At 35.0% G+C, this 18,249-nt stretch overlaps 1 protein-coding gene across 1 annotated transcript; it reads right to left on the bottom strand.

Annotated features, from left to right (window-relative positions):
• Positions 1 to 594: 594 nt before the first annotated feature.
• Positions 595 to 17,273, bottom strand: LOC121416819. The gene is made up of 3 exons (XM_041610336.1): positions 16,923 to 17,273; positions 14,101 to 14,244; positions 595 to 2,994 (listed from the first exon to the last, which is right to left on the bottom strand). Exons 1-3 carry the CDS (start codon positions 17,114 to 17,116, stop codon positions 2,322 to 2,324), a joined length of 1,011 nt encoding a protein of 336 aa, XP_041466270.1. The 5' UTR covers positions 17,117 to 17,273; the 3' UTR covers positions 595 to 2,321.
• Between the last annotated feature and the right edge of the window lie 976 nt (positions 17,274 to 18,249).

Genomic DNA, 18,249 nt, shown 5'->3' with positions numbered 1-18,249 from the left:
TCTGAAGAGGGCGCTATGTAAGTTTATGTTTGTAAACAAGTTTAATCTTTGTATACAAAAGCTGTCCCTGGCGCTCCCTGGACACCATTTCCCTTTCACGTGTTAAATACAACTCCTTTAATATATTGAGAAATATGGAAATTATGAAAAATTCTGGAAATGTACACCTGAATGTTCCGAAAGTATGCATTCGTAATTAACTATCACCGGGTGCTTATTCTGACATTCTTTCGAGATCCTAATCCCCGCCTTTTTTTCTTGGATCTAAATTTCTCCCATTGGTTAACATGGTTAGGGCTAAAGGGGGTGTTGTCGTTTCTATAGAGTGCGCGGCTCATCTTGTTTTATACAATAGGAACTCTGATTGGACGCAGTTGTTTTCTGATTTGTTATATCATGGACCTACCACTCAGAGTGGTAGGTCCATGAGCGATCTAAGTTAGGATCGGACCAACTTGCGTCGCGCTTAAATTGGTTATAGTTGTGACCTTTGTGATTGGAAAGTGTTTTAGGTACTTGTCGCTGTGTGAGAATGAACTGGCATATCGAAGGAGCGGCGAGTGAGTGCTCTGGTCAGTTTTATTTTTGTTCTTCTATTTACGAGGATTTATTTTTCACATTCGACAGAACGCTGATGTCTCAATCTTTTTGAAGAGATCTGATAAAAAGACTTCAACTGGAATGAACTTTTTCTTTATTTTTGTCGTCTTCGTACGGTACTAAGACACTAAGAAATTTTTGAACCTGAAATGGAACACTATTAATCTTTTGGCGTGTAATCTTGCACCCTCGGTCGAAAAAAAAACACCTTGTTATTTTTATTTGTACCAAAAAATGTTCGTTTACACCCTAAAAGGTGCATTTTAAACATTTAAAGGTGCAGAATACCTGATATTAAACAAGATCAAAATTTGAATTCATTACATGGTTCATCTCTGTACCCTATATGGCGCTTAGTATCGCTAACTGCATAATTTCTTTGTTGTAATTTGGTAATGTAACTAAGTTAGGGGCTTGCCTCTTGTAAGCTTTGCTTTTTTCGACAAGACCTCCCGCTTTACTTCTAAATACAAATGTCAACTGAGATAACTTTATTTATTGAATTGTGCTCCTTAAATCTATGATTATGTTATTATATTATGTCTTGTTGTATTTTCGAACTTGTTATGTTATGTTTATCATATTATGTACAATATAAAACGAAAATCAATAAATCAAATAAAAACAAATCAATTTGAGCCCTCATTAGTATGTACACAAGTCACGTAAGTGTAAAATCGCGAAATCTCATAATAAAGACCCATTTCGTCATCTACTATAGAAATTATAATAATAAAAATACAGTGTTTATTATATTCATGTAAAACAAGTAGTATAAATTATGATCTTATGTTAATCATACAGCAATTTGATATTTCACAGTACGATACAGTCGCATAAATACCTGAATCTAGTTTTGAACAAAATTCAACATTTATTACCACATCTCAAAGTCAAAGCATTTGTTGTAAACATAAAACTTAGTATTAGGTAAGTGATACTGTTTTTTCCTTCTATGTATGGCACTGATCTGGTGCTGATATAAGCAACACCAAAATTAAATAGCCCGGGCCTGGCGTTGGCTAAAAAAGCCCGCGCCATTCATAACTTCTCAAGATTTTACGACTTAGCCAGGGACAGACCAGGGTCAGCGAGTTACAGAAAGCGGTATAAAAGAGCAAGATAAAGTCTCAGTTACAGTTGTAATTTTTTTTCTCATTTAAACAAAACATTTCATGATTGGAATTTTGCCAGCCGCTTGGATGAAGATTATTTTGAAAACCGAGAATCTAGCTCCATCTATATATGGGTGCACAAAGGCACCCCTATATGGGGGGACTCGTACTCGTATGGGGCAGCAAATGTAATGCACCCCCTAGATTTGATGACATGTGCTAAAAAGGAAAAGAAATAAATACTATAATATATTAAAAAATGTTTTATTATGTGACTCTTTACCAATGATATTTGATTAAAACAACAAAATAACGTTACCTGTATATGGCCTACACTCTAAAATTAAATCATAATATTAAAAATCATTCCAGATCGGCTGTGAAAAATGACAAGCCGAATACTGGATATATTCCAATCTTAGGAATTAACTTTCAAATATCAAATTAAAAAAAAATCATTCCAGATCGACTGACAATAATGGCAAGCCGAATTCTAGATATACTTTAATCTTAGGGATTAACTTTCAGATCTCAAAAGATCTAAAATCAATTATTTTAGCTTCATTTGCAAATCCTCAAGGTTTGAATCTAAGTCTCGCCCCACGTCTAAATACGAGAGTCATACATTTCTTGATAATAGGGCATGACCGCTTCAACACACTCTTTGACATCTTCAGTCAGATCCTCTAGTTGTGGAAGAGGGCCGGGAGGAAGAAAATGTGTGGTATTAAAGGAATTCTTGCAGTACATCCGGATAAATTCGAAATCGTTTGGTGGTGTGAACGCGTTTATCCAACTGCTAGTAGTATCCGGACTTCCAGGCCACTTCAGTAGGGCATCTGTGTAGGGTATTCCAACCGCAGTGCAAAACCGTGGTAACATCGTGATCGGGTCGGATAGCAGATCGTCGCTGTCTAGAACGACCGGGTTCGGATCGTAATTCTGCTTGACGTGCAACCATAGATCATAGGTCTCCTTGAAGAAGTGTCCAGGCGGTGCGTAAATAGCCGACAGATCGTTCACTATGTGGAAAGTTTCAGACCTTGTCTTGTTTGGTTCCGAACCAATCTGTTCCGGTTCCAGGTCGAGATCTAACATAATTCTTCGCCAAGATGCAAAGACCTTCCTCGGATGTCGGAGCAGAAACGCGTATCGATATCCGAGCGATTTGTCGGGTAGGAAATTGTAGCGACCGTCAATACAGTATGCCATATCCTTCACGAATATCACATCTTTATCCGGACCCGGGTTTTCACAAAGATCTTTGATGCAAGGGTATCTAAAATGAGGATAAGAAATCGGTAAGATTATAGAATGACCATTATAAAAATCCCCCCGGGGGGGGGGGGGGGCACTTCCATTGATGAGTGGATACCATGCGCGACCATGGAGTCTCGAAAAGCACCCTAAACAAGTACTTTCCATATTCTGAAAAATAATGCACCTCTCAACAAGTATTGGCGTGAGAAACCCTACCCTTAACAAGTATTGGAAACAAAACGACACCCTTGGCAAGTTTTTCTCTGAATTGAACCCCTATAAAGTAGTTCTATTTTAATTGATTGATATGTCACGGAAGTCGGTTTTACCTACCCGGCTACATCATTGGGTTGAGTACCAGTGGCGTAGCTACGGGAGGGCCTGGGGGCACGTCCCCCCCTGAGATTTGGTGTGCCCCCCAGGTGCCCCCCCCTGAAAAAAATTGGCAGAGCAAAAAAAAAGGAGAAAGAAGAAAAGGAAAAAGGAAAAGAAGAAGAAAGACAGAAGAAAAAATGAAGAAGAAAAAAGAAGAGGAAAATAAGAGGAGGAAGACGAGTGAATGAAATAATGTGAGGGGAAGACTTGAAGAAAAAAATCTTTCATAATACAATATAAAAATTTTGCATGAGCTTCGCGCCAGAATTGCATGTTCGATGAGATTCATATCTTGCTCGATAGGCTGATATGGAGCAAGTTTTGAAGTCAATATACAAAACATATTTTAGATTTTAACATCGAGCTTACATTATTCTTTTTTCATTTACAAATTTAAGTGCCCTGTAAATGTCCGTTTTATGGTCTACATATCAGCATTTTTAGCTCACGTTGCGTGGTCACATTGTTTGATTTGCCAAGTTCCTATTGCCTACGTGTATTCCATAATGTTCCATTAAACAAAATGTATTCAGACTGCCCAGATGCTAGGTCTCAATCTAAAACATGCGCGATAGCCTGCCTGCTCTTTATTTAAAGTGTACTTAATTAAAATATCAGAATATCAATAATTGTCTGCTCACGCTTAAGGATCGCATTATTAATGATACCCAATTAACTATATCCTACTTATGATTTACAAAATATGAATAGAGTGTCCCGCTTTTAGGTCTAAAATATCAATTTTCTTCCTCTCGCATCAATTGTTTATTTATCCCATTTATTAATAAAAAGCACTTAGAATGACCATTTTTTAGGTCCGAATGTGAAAAAAATTCGCTCGCGCTTCGCGCTCGCATTATTGAAATATATACCGTATTCGTGGGTAACATGTAAGCAGTCCTTAACAGGTCTCTTTTCGATAATGCTAGAACAGTTAATGAAAACTTCTGTCCGCGCTTGGCGTTTGCAGTAACCATCTAGTTACATACGAATCTTTTTCAGGATCACAGATAACATTGCCCAGAATATCAGATTTTCAGGAAAAATACATGAAATTAAAAAAAATCGATCGCACTTTTTTTTTGGAAGGAGTTTCTGCATTTTATTCATAAATCAATGATAAATTAACGTGTTCACATAATTCCAAACATATAAATGAATACAATTTAAATGTGACAATTAAAGAGATACATTGTAAAATAATACAGAAAAGACTGATAGTTAAATCATACCTAAGCATGTGATAAAGTGAGTTCGGTAAAATACAGGGGCCAGCTATTATAAGCACAGGCTTATAAGGCTTATGGGATTATTTCATGTTCATGTTGTTTTATAAGAATAAAACTAAGAAGTGACTGATCGGGGAAATATAGGTGAAAATAATTTCGGGCCCCGTCCCCTATTGGCGAAAGTCGGATCCACCCTTTTGACACATACACACACACCGGAAAAAAATGGTGCTCCCCCTGAAAAAGCAAGGACCCCCCAGGAAAAAAAAATCCTAGCTACGCCACTGTTGAGTACGGCCCCACCTCGTCCAAATCGGACTCTAAACTAAACACGTAGTGTTGACTGCTGGGGCAAAACGTACATCCTAAAACATTTTAGTCTTTTTTTACCCTCGCAAATTTGACCCTAAACACGTAACTTTCTTAGCGAGATGGATACAAGTTTTTCATTATTTTGATGTTTTTGACACCCTTTTTACGTTTCGCACATAATGTACGTGTTTTTTTTTGTCGCGTATGGTATCCACTCGTCAATGTAAGTGGCCCCCGCCCCCCTCCCGAGGAAAATCATCAATTATGAGTGAAAATACGATGTATATATAATATCAGAAAAAGCACTTTGAGCATGGACCTATATCAAAAGAGAGACATCAGCTTCATAGAATGTGCACGACATAACGTAGGGCATATCGAGATGATTGACAGGTATCCACATCTTAATCTGTATAGGCCTAAATAAAGAAAAAAAATTGGTTGTATTTTTACTACCTAAAAGTGACTTAATGAGAGCGATTTTAACAGTACAAGCACAAAATTTTGACCTTAAACTTAAAGGACAAGTCCACCCCAACAAAAAGTTTATTTGAATAAAAAGAGAAAAATACAACAAGCATAACACTGAAGATTTCATCAAAATCGGATGTAAAATAAGAAAATTATGACATTTTAAAGTTTCGTTTAATTTTACAAAACAGTTGTACACATCCTGCCTGGTATGCAAATGAGGAGACTATGACGTTACCCACTCACTAGTCTTTTGTATTTTACTATATGAAATGTGAAATATTCTAATTTTCACCTCATTGTCAAGTGATACAACGATTAATTCCTTCCGGAACATGAGGAATTAGCATTGCTTCATACTATATAGTTCAGTCAAGTTGGTCCTTGTTGTCAAATCTATAAAAAATGCAATATTGCATAATTCAAACGATAAAAAAACAAAAGAAATAGTGAGTGATGGACATCATCGACTGACTCACCTAGTTGTGCATATCACTGTTTTGTGAAAAATAAGCGAAACTTTAAAATGTCATAACTTTCTTATTTTACATCCGATTTTGATGAAATTTTCAGCACTATGCTAGTTTGATTTTTCTCTATTTATTCGAGTCAGCATTTCCCTCGGGTGGACTTGACCTTTAAAATACAAACACGTCATTACGGAAAACTGGTCTGGGTTTTTAAAAGATAGTTTGAATTATGAATGACGAAGAGCTTGAGTGTGGCACCAGGATATTTTTTATAGGGGGGTGGGCATGCAAGACGACAAAGAAATAACTTTATACTTGTTCTGAGCAGGATACAGTGCCTATGCACGCTTTTAGAGGAAAATGTATTTCTGGGGAGTCGTGGGGACTGAGGCCTGGGGAGGCCAGGTGAGGGGGGGGGGTTGATCTACCAGCGTATCCAGCATCAACTATATGGGTCCTTGCACAAGCATAATAGAGTCACTATATTGTCCCCAGATAATTGGGCCCTAAAATGCTTTGTAGTATCTGATGCTGGATACACTCTTGTGGGGTAACCCCATATTAGAAATATATTTTGAACCTGCTTCACGAATCTATATTGTTGCAACAGAGCGCCACACCCTGACTGAATCTCCAACTTGAGAAAGTGGGACCTCTCCTTACTGACCTTGCTAAAAAAAAATAATGTAAACAGTGGGGGTAACAGTTTTAAAGGGACACAACGCGGCAAAATGTGGGAAAATATCTTGAAAGTTGCCAGCAAGCACAAATTTGGCATTTTAAAATGATAAGTTTATTTTTTTATCATTTTTACATAATCGCGACAATCACATTTCATCTATTTTCCTTTTGTTTTCTCTTGTTTTCCCTTTTTTTTTTGGGGGGGGGGGTCTGTTACACCCACAAATGTAATAATCGCCCACAAATGTAATAACGCCCACAAATGTAATAACACTTTACCCACAAATGTAATAACGCCCACAAATGTAATAACACTTTACCCACAAATGTAATAATTTCACCCACAAATGTAATAATGCACTTTACCCACAAATGTAATAATTTTTGATCGCCCACAAATGTAATAATGACTTTACCCACAAATGTAATAAATTTGAAGGGATTTTTGGCAAATCCGTTCTAAGCTAAAATCGTATAGTAATGCGTTCATTTAGCACAAACGTGCAAAGTCTCATTTCCTGACCCGGTTAATTAACAAATTATAATATAAGTCCAAAGTCTTTATTCCAAACCCGGTTTTTTCAAAAATTATAATATAAATCCAAAGTCTTTATTCCAGACCCGGTTGTTTCAAAAATAATAATATGAGCCCAAAGTCTTTATTCCAGACCCGGTTGTTTCAAAAATTATAATATAAATCCAAAGTCTTTATTCCAGACCCGGTTGTTTCGAAAATAATAATATGAGCCCAAAGTCTTTATTCCAGACCCGGTTGTTTCAAAAATAATAATATGAGCCCAAAGTCTTTATTCCAGACCCGGTTGTTACAAAAATTATAATATAAATCAAAGTCTTTATTCCAGACCCGGTTGTTTAGAAAATTATAATATAAATCCAAAGTCTTTATTCCAGACCCAGTTGTTTAGAAAATTATAATATAAGTCCAAAGTCTTTATTCCAGACCTGGTTGTTTAAAAAATTATAATATAAATCCAAAGTCTTTATTCCAGACCCAGTTGTTTTGAAAATAATAATATGAGCCCAAAGTCTTTATTCCAGACCCGGTTGTTTCAAAAATAATAATATGAGCCCAAAGTCTTTATTCCAGACCCGGTTGTTTCAAAAATTATAATATAAATCCAAAGTCTTTTTCCAGACCCTGTTGTTTCAAAAATTATAATATAAATCCAAAGTCTTTATTCCAGACCCGGTTGTTTAGAAAATAATAATATAAGTCCAAAGTCTTTATTCCAGACCCGGTTGTTTAAAAAATAATCATATGATCCAAAAGTCTTTATTCTAGACCCGATTGTTTAAAAAATGATTATATAAGTCCAAAGTCTTTTCTCCAGAACCAGTTGTTTCAAAAATTATAATATAAATCCAAAGTCTTTTACCAAGCCCTGTTGTTTCAAAAATTATAATATAAATCAAAAGTCTTTTCTCCAGAACCAGTTGTTTCAAAAATTATAATATAAATCCAAAGTCTTTTTCCAAGCCCTGTTGTTTCAAAAATTATAATATAAATCAAAAGTCTTTATTCCAGACCCAGTTGTTTAAAAAATAATAATATAAGTCCAAAGTCTTTATTCCAGACCCGGTTATTTCAAAAATTATAATTTTAATCCCAAATGGGATACATTAATGATATTCCAGTGGAATAAAAATGAGAATCGAGCTTAGTCTTTTCTCCAGACGCTAATGGTAAATTGAAAATCAAGCATAGTCTTTGCTCCAGACCTGGTAACTAAAAGCTGAAACTTTATAGTAATGTGTTTATATGGCACAAAAATGCGAAATCTTTTTTTTAAGACCCGGTTAATTAAAAAATTAGAATATAAGTCCAAAGTCTTTTTTCCAGACCCATTTATTTAAAAAAATATAATAATTATAAAAAAACAAAGACCCACGATCCTATTTATGTTGAATAACATGGAAATGTAGCGTAGTCTTTCTGTCAGACCCAGTTATAAAAGTCATTAAAAACACAACAACAACAACAAAACAAAGACCTCTTCAGAAAAATGTTGATTTGAATCAATAGAGAAAAATCAGACAAGCACAATGCTAAAGATTTCATCAAAATCGGATGTAAAATAAGAATGTTATGACATTTCAAAGTTTTGTTTATTTTTAACAAAATAGTTATATGAACGAGCCAGCTACATCCAAATGAGAGAGTCGATGATGTCACTCACTCACTCTTTCTTTTGGTTTTCATTGTTTGAATTATACATTATTTCAATTTTTACGAATTTGACGATAAGGACCTCCTTGCCTAAAGCACAAAATGTTAAAATAATACATTTCCACGTGTTGCAGGGAGGAATGAAACCTCATTTCACATGACAATGACGAGAAAATAAAAATATTTCATATTTCATTTAAGAAAATACAAAAGAAATAGTGAGTGAGTGATGTCATCAGTTCCTCATTTGCATACCGACCGAGATGTGCATATAACTGTTTTGTGAAATGAAGCGAAACATTAAAATGCCATAACTTTCTTATTTTACATCCGATTTTGATGAAATTTTCAGTGTTATGCTTGTCGAATTTTTCTTTTTTTATTCATATCAAGTTTTTGTTGGGGTGGACTTGTCCGTTAAAAAAAATAATTTCTTGTATATTCCTTCCTTTTTTCTTTGAAAACACCTAAATAACAAAACATTAAAATACATATGAAAAAAAAACTGAGAAATAAGATATCAGTAAACAATAGGGGGATTACTTCCCGAAAACGATAAAGTTGTTGATTGACGATCTATGATATATCATATAAAAGAAAAACATTCTAACAAGAGGGGATAACCATTCCATTCCATGTTTTTATTTGGCAATAAGTCATGATTGACTATTTTTGCCACCCACTGTATGAGAAGTAGGGTAACTATTTATTTAGTATTATTTTTATTACTTCTTTTTGTCTCACCTGCATAGCAGAGTGAGACTATAGGCGCTGCTTTTCCGACGGCGACGGCGGCGGCGTCAACATCAAATCTTAACCTAAGAATAGTTTTTGAAATGACATCATAACTTAGAAAGTATAGAAACCTAGTTCATGAAACTTGGCCATAAGGTTAACCAAGTATTACTTAACATCCTATTAGAGTTTCACGTCACATGACCAAGGTCAAAAGTCATTTAGGGTCAATGAACTTAGACCATGTTGGGGGAATCAACATCAAAATCTTAACCTGAGGTTAAGATTTTGAAATATCATCATAACTTAAAAAATATATAGACCTAGTTCATTAAACTTGGACATAAGGTTAATCAAGTATCACCAAACATCCTGCATGAGTTGTACGTCACATGACCAAGGTCAAATGTCATTTAAGGTCAATGAACTTTGGCCGATTTGGGGGTATCTGATGAATTACAATCAAAACTTAAAAAGGTTTTGGATCTGATTCATGAAACTTGGACATAATAGTAATCAAGTATCACTGAACATCCTGGGCAAGTTTCAGGTCACATGATCAAGGTCAAAGGTCATTTAGGGTCAATGAACTTTGGCCGAATTGGGATTTTTTTGTTGTTGAATTATCATCATAACTTTGAAAATATGTTGGTCTAGTTCATAAAACTTGGACATAAGAGTAATCAAGTATCACTGAACATCCTGTGTGCATTTTAGGTCACATGACCAAGGTCAAAGGTCAATGAACTTTGGCCATAATGGGGTATCTGTTGAATTACCATCATAACTTTGCAAGTTTATTGATCTGACTTTTGAAACTTGGACATAAGAGTAATCAAGTATCACTGAATATCCTGTGCAAGTTTCAAGTCACATGATCAAGGTCAAAGGTCATGTGAGGTCAATGAATTTTGGCCACATTGGGGGTATTTGTTGAATTACCATCCTATCTCTGTAAGTGTATTGGTCTAGTTCATAAAACGTGGAAATAAGAGTAACCAAGTATCACTTAACATCTTGTTTTGTTCGAGTTATAGTAGTTTTCAAAGTCAGCACTGCTGCTATGTTGAATCGCGTGATGCAGGTGAGACGGTCAGAGGCATTCCACTTGTTTATTATTATTATTTCTTGTATATTCATTCCTTTTTTATGAAAAAAAAAACACAAAACCTTTAAATACATATAAAACAAAAAACTGAGGAATAAGATATCAGCACACAATATGGGGATTACTTCCCGTAAACGATAAGGTTGTTGATCGACGATCTATGAGATATTATATAAAAGAAAATCTTTCCCACATAGCTTGGATTACAGGTGCACAACGCCCAGTCTTTAAATATGGTGTAGTCTTTGCTCTAGACCCATGCAGTTATTTCAAAATAGGAAATTATTAGAAACGATAAAAACAGACAAACTATATTAACAAAGACGCCACAATATCATTGATGTAGAATAACGTTGTTGTTGTTGTTATTTTGGGTTTTTAAGGCGCGTACCATTCAGATCTGAATATTTACACCTTTTATTAATTTGACGTTTTTGTGGTATTCAATTCAATTCAATTTTATTTATTTCACTTCCATCAAACAAAAACAAGTTGTATACCAACTTACGGTATGCCTTTTCACAGGGTTTTATAGTTTGGGAGATGCTGGTGTCTAAGTTTTTAGATTAATCTTTTGCTTAATTTGTATTTTAAGAGATCTGGATGTGGGGTAAAGACAACTCTCTAAACCCAAGCATTTTAACTGGGTTTAATTTTAAAGATTGGTCTCAGCTTTGATTTTTTTTTCAATATTTGTTTATCTTATAAATAGCTAGGTCTAGACGAAGGTCTAAGCATAATAATGTTATTCAACAGGAATAAGAATATGACAAAGTCTTATGTTTTAAGATTGTTTGAATTAATTTGTAAATGACTGGGTCTGGAATAGAGGCAACGCTCTAAACATGTGCTTTTGTACTTGGTCTTAATTTGGAGGATTGTTGGTTCTTAGATTCGTTGTTGGGGGTTGGGTTTTATTGTTTTTTTTATTCTTGAAATAATTGTGTCTGGAGGAAAGTCTACAATCGATCTCCATGTTATTTCACAGTAGTTAGATTATTGGGTATTTGTTTTAGACAATTTTATTTTTGAATAATAACCAAGTCTGGAAAATGGACGTTTTCTTTGCAAATGCATAATTACAATGTTTTGTAGGGGTCTTAGTATTATTATACAAAAGAATCTGGGTGTGGGGTACAGACATATTTTTTTACTGGGTGTAAATTTTAAAAATTGGTTTTAGATTTGATTTTCTTTTTTAATTCATTTCTTAGATAACCTGGTCTGGAGGAAAGAGTCCGTTTTACAACTCATGTTATTCCAAGAGAATATGATAGGGTCGTATGTTAGATTTTTTTTCGTAATTTTTGTAATGATTAGGTCTGGAGTAAAGACAACATTCTAAACCTCTTTTTAAAAACATGTTCTTAGGTTCAAGGATTGCTTGGTATTAGATTTGGAGTTATTTATATTTTTACTCTTAGCCTTATTTTGAAAAACAAATGACTGGGTCTGGCTGAAAGACTACGCTATATGTCCATGTTATCCAGCATTAATAAGATTATGGGGTCTTTATACGGTTTTTGTTGTTGTTGTATTGTTATTTACAATTTTTGAATAACAGGGTTGGGAGAAAAGGCTAAGCTCGATTTTCTTTTTTTCCACTGGAATATCATTATGGTATCTTAGTTTGGACTTATATTATAATTTTTGAAATAACTGGGTCTGGAAAAAAAGACTTTGGACTTACATTATAATTTTTGAAACTACTGCGTCTGGAAAAAGACTGGACTTTTGTGCTATATGAAGGCATTACTATAGGGTTTTAGTTTTAAATAACCGGGTCTGGAGAAAAGACTATGCTTGATTCTCAATTTACTCATAGTGCGTATATTCACAATAAGTTCAGTATAATTTAAAACAACAACAAAGACTTTGATTCCACCAGTTTTAATTAACTGGGTCTAGAGAGAAGACTAGGCTCGATTCTCATTTTTATTCCACCGGAACATCATTATCGTATCTTAGTTTGGACTTCATAATATTTGAAACAATCGGGTCTGGAATAAAGACTTTGGAATTATATAATTATTTTTTAAAGAAATGGGTCTGGAATAAAAACTTTGGATTTATATTATAATTTTTGAAACAACAGGGTCTGGAAAAAGACTTTGAATTTATATTATAATTTTTGAAACAACCGGGTCTGGTGAAAAGACTTTGGACTTATATTATCATTTTTGAAACAATCGGTTCTGGAATAAAGACTTTAGGCTCATATGATTATTTTTTAAACAACCGGGTCTGGAATAAAGACTTTGTACTTATATTATAATTTTTTAAACAACCGGGTCTGGAATAAAGACTTTGGGCTCATATTATTATTTTTGAAACAACCTGGTCTGGAATAATGACTTTGGATTTATATTAAATTTTTGAAACATCCGGGTCTGGAAAAAGACTTTGGATTTATATTATAATTTTTTAAACAACCGGGTCTGGAGAAAAGACTTTGGACTTATATTATCATTTTTGAAACAATCGGGTCTGGAATAAAGACTTTAGGCTAATATGATTATTTTTTAAACAACCGGGTCTGGAATAAAGACTTTGTACTTATATTATAATTTTTGAAACAACCGGGTCTGGAATAAAGACTTTGGGCTCATATTATTATTTTTGAAACAACCGGGTCTGGAATAAAGACTTTGGATTTATATTATAATTTTTTAAACAACCGGGTCTGGAAAAAGACTTTGGATTTATATTATAATTTTTGAAACAACCTGGTCTGGAGAAAAGACTTTGGACTTATATTATAATTTTTTAAACAACCGGGTCTGGAATAAAGACTTTGGATTTATATTATAATTTTTGAAACAACAGGGTCTGGAAAAAGACTTTGGATTTATATTATAATTTTTAAACAACCGGGTCTGGAGAAAAGACTTTGGACTTATATTATCATTTTTGAAACAATCGGGTCTGGAATAAAGACTTCAGGCTCATATGATTATTTTTGAAACAACCGGGTCTGGAATAAAGACTTTGGATTTATATTATAATTTTTGAAACAACCGGGTCTGGAATAAAGACTTTGGGCTCATATTATTATTTTTGAAACAACCGGGTCTGGAATAAAGACTTTGGATTTATATTATAATTTTTGAAACAACCGGGTCTGGAATAAAGACTTTGGATTTATATTATAATTTGTTAATTAACCGGGTCAGGAAGAGAGACTTTGCACTTTTGTGCTATATGAACGCATTACTATACGATTTTAGTTCAGAACGGATTTGCCAAAAATCCCTTCAAATTTATTACATTTGTGGGTAAAGTCATTATTACATTTGTGGGCGATCAAAAATTATTACATTTGTGGGTAAAGTGCATTATTACATTTGTGGGTGAAATTATTACATTTGTGGGTAAAGTGTTATTACATTTGTGGGCGTTATTACATTTGTGGGTAAAGTGTTATTACATTTGTGGGCGTTATTACATTTGTGGGCATTATTACATTTGTGGGTGCAACAGGGTCTTGGAACTTTCGGGGGGTAAGGGGCGTATTCCCTCCCCTCTCTCTGTATGCCAATGATATGAGTTAACTTACTTCATCTTATTGAAGTCTGGGGTGCCCTCTTTACTACAGTCTCCACCGCTGATCAAATTCGCAGTCGTCCACCAGTCCGTCGTTTTAACGTCATCGTACGACTTCATCGAGGACGGGTCGACGTCGATCCCCAAGCTCTTCAACCTATCCTCGTAAACAAACAAATAAAATGATCTAGAAAAAAATCACCATGAGAGGATTTATTCAACATTTGTTGTCTTATACACAAACATGACAAAACGTCTCAGAGCAGTGTCTGACTTTAACTGACCTTCGGTGACTGTCGGATAAAATAGAATTTGAAAAAAAAACCGACAAGTCCTTTCATTCTTTTTAAATTCACTTCAATTCAGGTTAATTTCCACAATCTGATGAAAATACAATATCATGAAAAAAAAAGAAAAAACAAGCATTCAAAATATATATAAAAAAGCATGGAGACACAACATAATGAATACAACATTGACATCGGAAAGGGATGTGTTTAAAAAAAAAAGACCTTTCAAAAAGTGATCGAATCGACAATATATTTGCCAGAAGACTTCTAGACCCGGTAACCTGCTGTAATTCACAAAAAAAAAGTATTATTTTCCCGGACAACTCATAAAAATCCGGAAACCGGACTCTGGTTATAAAGGGAAGTTGTCACAGTATCCAATGGAACATGGACAAAGGGGCAGAGATTGATGATTAACGCGAACATTGATTTGATCCCATGATAGTCACGGTCCAGACCTGTGTTGTGACAATAGCAATTACCATGACTACCAAGGCGCATTCAGATCACTGAAAAAGTTTCCCTGGTCGAAGTAGTTTTGTTGGTTGATGCAATATATCTGGAGCAGTATGTGTATTATGTTTTATTATGTGTATTATGTTTTATGATTATGAATGCATGATTACTTCTTCAATGTGTTTCTTGTCCTATGCTATTATGTAAGAGTAGATTATGCTTTGATTGGTCAGATATTACATAATTTTCTTTGCTCCTGAACTCTCACTTTCTCTAACATATTTTTTCTCTCTCTTTCTCTGCCTCTTTCTCCCTCTCTGTCTGCCTCTATCTATTTCTCCCCCTCTCTATCCCTCTCTTAGCATTTCCTTTTACTTTCTCATTCTGAGTCTTATTTTGATGTGCATATATGTCTTCTTTTCTTTCGTTTTGATGTGATGACTCTTATATTGAAATTTTTTAGCTTTCTTTATGTTATGAATTATAATGCAGTGAACCGTGGAAGACAAGTGATTTTCAAGGAACGTTTTAATTGTATATATTGTGTAATTTCACATAATGCTGATCAGGCCACTCTGGTTAAAGATTTGAAATAAATAAGCAAACTTGAGAAGCAGGCGATTATTTAGTGATATAAATATGATATTATTCGATCCGCCCTTACATAAGGACCTCAATAACATTTAGAGAAACAAAATGTTCTAGATATGTGCTACTTGCATCTGAAATATTATGGAGAAACTTGGGAAAATGGAATTATGAATGCTAAACAAGCAATCGCGAAATTGCTTCTTTATCAAAACATACAGACATTTTCCAAAAATAAAATACATCAAACTAAGACTGACCGAAGGAAAACAAGAACAGCAAATCGATTTTCAAGAGCAAGAAAGGGAGCGATGGAGCAAAGAGACCGAGCTTATCACAAATACTATTATAATGATAATAATAATAATAATAATGATAATGATGATAATAATAATAATGATAATGATGATAATAATAGTGATAATGATGATAATAATAATAATAATAAAGATAATAATAACAATGATAATGATAAAAATAATAATAATCCGCTTTTTATATAGCGCATCGGACGACGTCTTTAAAGCGCTTTTAACATTATTAATAACGCGCTCATCGGATCCTGGCATGCCCGCACACAAAGTATGCACCGTCTACACTCCCTGAGAAGCACATTCCAATAGGAGTTCCAAGACCAAACTGGTAGGCGTACACTGACTTTCGCCTCCAACTGGGTACCAATACTTGGATGGAGATTGGCAAAGTATGAATTGACGCTTTGCAAAAAGGACGCTATGCCGTTATGAGATTCGAAAACACGAACCCTTACGAGTCGTGAGACAGAACCACTAAAGCCAAGGAGCGTATTAAGGGTATTTTTTCCAGAGTTTTTTTTCTTAAGACTAGCCAAACGTCATTAGGGTTTTTCCCGGGGTCACATTCTGGCGACAACTTGTTTAGGAACCAAAATGTATACATAAAGCCCGCGAAAAACTTGTTTAGGGGGTTATTTTGCACACAGAGAAAAAAAATCGTTTAGGGGGTGTTTGAAAATAATTTGGCCACGCATGTGTTCAACAATATACATTTGACTGCCCCCGGGCTTATTCTTGTCCCTAATCACTCTCCTCTCAGAGTGAAATGAGGGACCAGTCCTGTTGAAATGAGATTTTAATCTTTCAAGAGTGAATTTTTACCTCTTTTGGAATTTTTTACCCTTTCGCTCTAAATAAGGCAAAAATTCACTCTTGAAAGATTGAAATCCCAATCCATTAGGACTGGTCCCTCATTTCACTCAGAGAGGAGTGTGATTAGGGACCAGATTAACTCATTTGCACCTTGAGAGGATACCGCAACGTTTTTAAGATAGTTTCTATTGGCATTACGTTTGTTTTTCTTTATCATGTATATTCATTAGCATAGCTGCTACAGGTGCCTCAATCCTGTTTACATCTATGTCTGAGATCCTAAAAATGGCTGATAAGAATATGAATGAATCATAATCTGCACAAACCTATCGGCATATGCCTACAAACTGAATAATACGTTATCAATTATTTACCTTTCCAATGCCTCATAACAGAAGTAATAGGGCTCAAAGTACACCTGCGTTTTCGGCACAAAACTCAGACACTTGGTTAAAATGGTCGACGTTGACCTGGGCGTACACCAAAGCATCACTCGAGTCTGGCGCTGGTTGGAATCCGTGGTCGTGGACGAGGTCGACGGTGATTTGGGGGACTTTTGATCAGCCATTTTTTTAATATCCCTTCAAGCCCGACGCAATACACTTATCAATGACAGAACTGCCGGGTATATGGTGAGAACAAATAACAGGAGTGACCTGTCATGCCTGTGTTTACGCATGAAAGGAACGGGAGCACGAGATCAGGAGGCCGAACTCCGGGGCCAAACTGTATGCTCGAGGGTAACAATAGATGAGAGACTCGCACGACTTTAAACGCAATACTCGAAATGGAAAAAAAAGTCTGTACAATGTGATTGAATAATAGGGATTCAGGTGCTTACAACATACATGTAGATGAAAAAAAATCAATTGAAGCATAGTTATTTATGGCGATCATAACTAAGGCTTCCAAAGAATACGCATTTTCAATGGATATTGCAATGTGAACGATACACATCCGTCGCTATGAAAGAGTATCAATAAATTGTTGAACATTATGCTACTTGAAACAATACCAAACCAAATTGATATGTCGCTCCAATATTGCTATTTCCAATCAATAATACATGGTGGGTCGATGCAGTTCGGGGGGGGGGCATAATCTCCTGGGGTGGTATTCTGTAACTCTGTCATAACTTTTGTCATAAATTTTGTCATTTCTCTCCGAGATATGACACCGCTATGATTGTCACAAATCGGTATTCTGAACATTGTCTTTTCCCTGTCATATCTTTCAAAGTTCCCACCCATCTTTTCGGAAGCGAGCCAATCAAAATCATCGTTAGTTTCCAGTTGGAGCCCTTTTAGCCAATAGGAAAGCCCCGTGGCAGGTACGGCGTATCCCCCAAACAGTTGCTGGCATCGCGCAACTACGCGTATATTGATGCGCTTAATTAAAAAGAGAGACAGGGAGCTGTGAAGAATTTTAGAGGAGAAGTAAAAAGTAAGGAAAACAGAAAAAAAGGAGGAATAAATATGTAGGGCGTAACTATTTGTAGCATGAAAAAATAATTTTGAAAATTGTCATGGAAGATGAGTGAAACTAATACCACAATCTAATCTAAATAATATAATTGTTTGCTTGACATTCAGTCGGCAGGGTATCGGGATATTTGGTACTAAAAGATATGACAAAATTTATGACTGCTACCCCCCTGTCATAATTTTTGTCATATCTTTTGCTTGTATAAAAGGATTACGC

The sequence above is a fragment of the Lytechinus variegatus genome, chromosome 1, assembly GCF_018143015.1.
Source record: "Lytechinus variegatus isolate NC3 chromosome 1, Lvar_3.0, whole genome shotgun sequence".
In the NCBI taxonomy this organism is placed as follows: Eukaryota; Metazoa; Echinodermata; class Echinoidea; order Temnopleuroida; family Toxopneustidae; genus Lytechinus; species Lytechinus variegatus.
The sequence above is the reverse complement of the archived record's forward strand: the minus strand, read 5'-3'. Positions and strand labels throughout refer to the sequence as shown.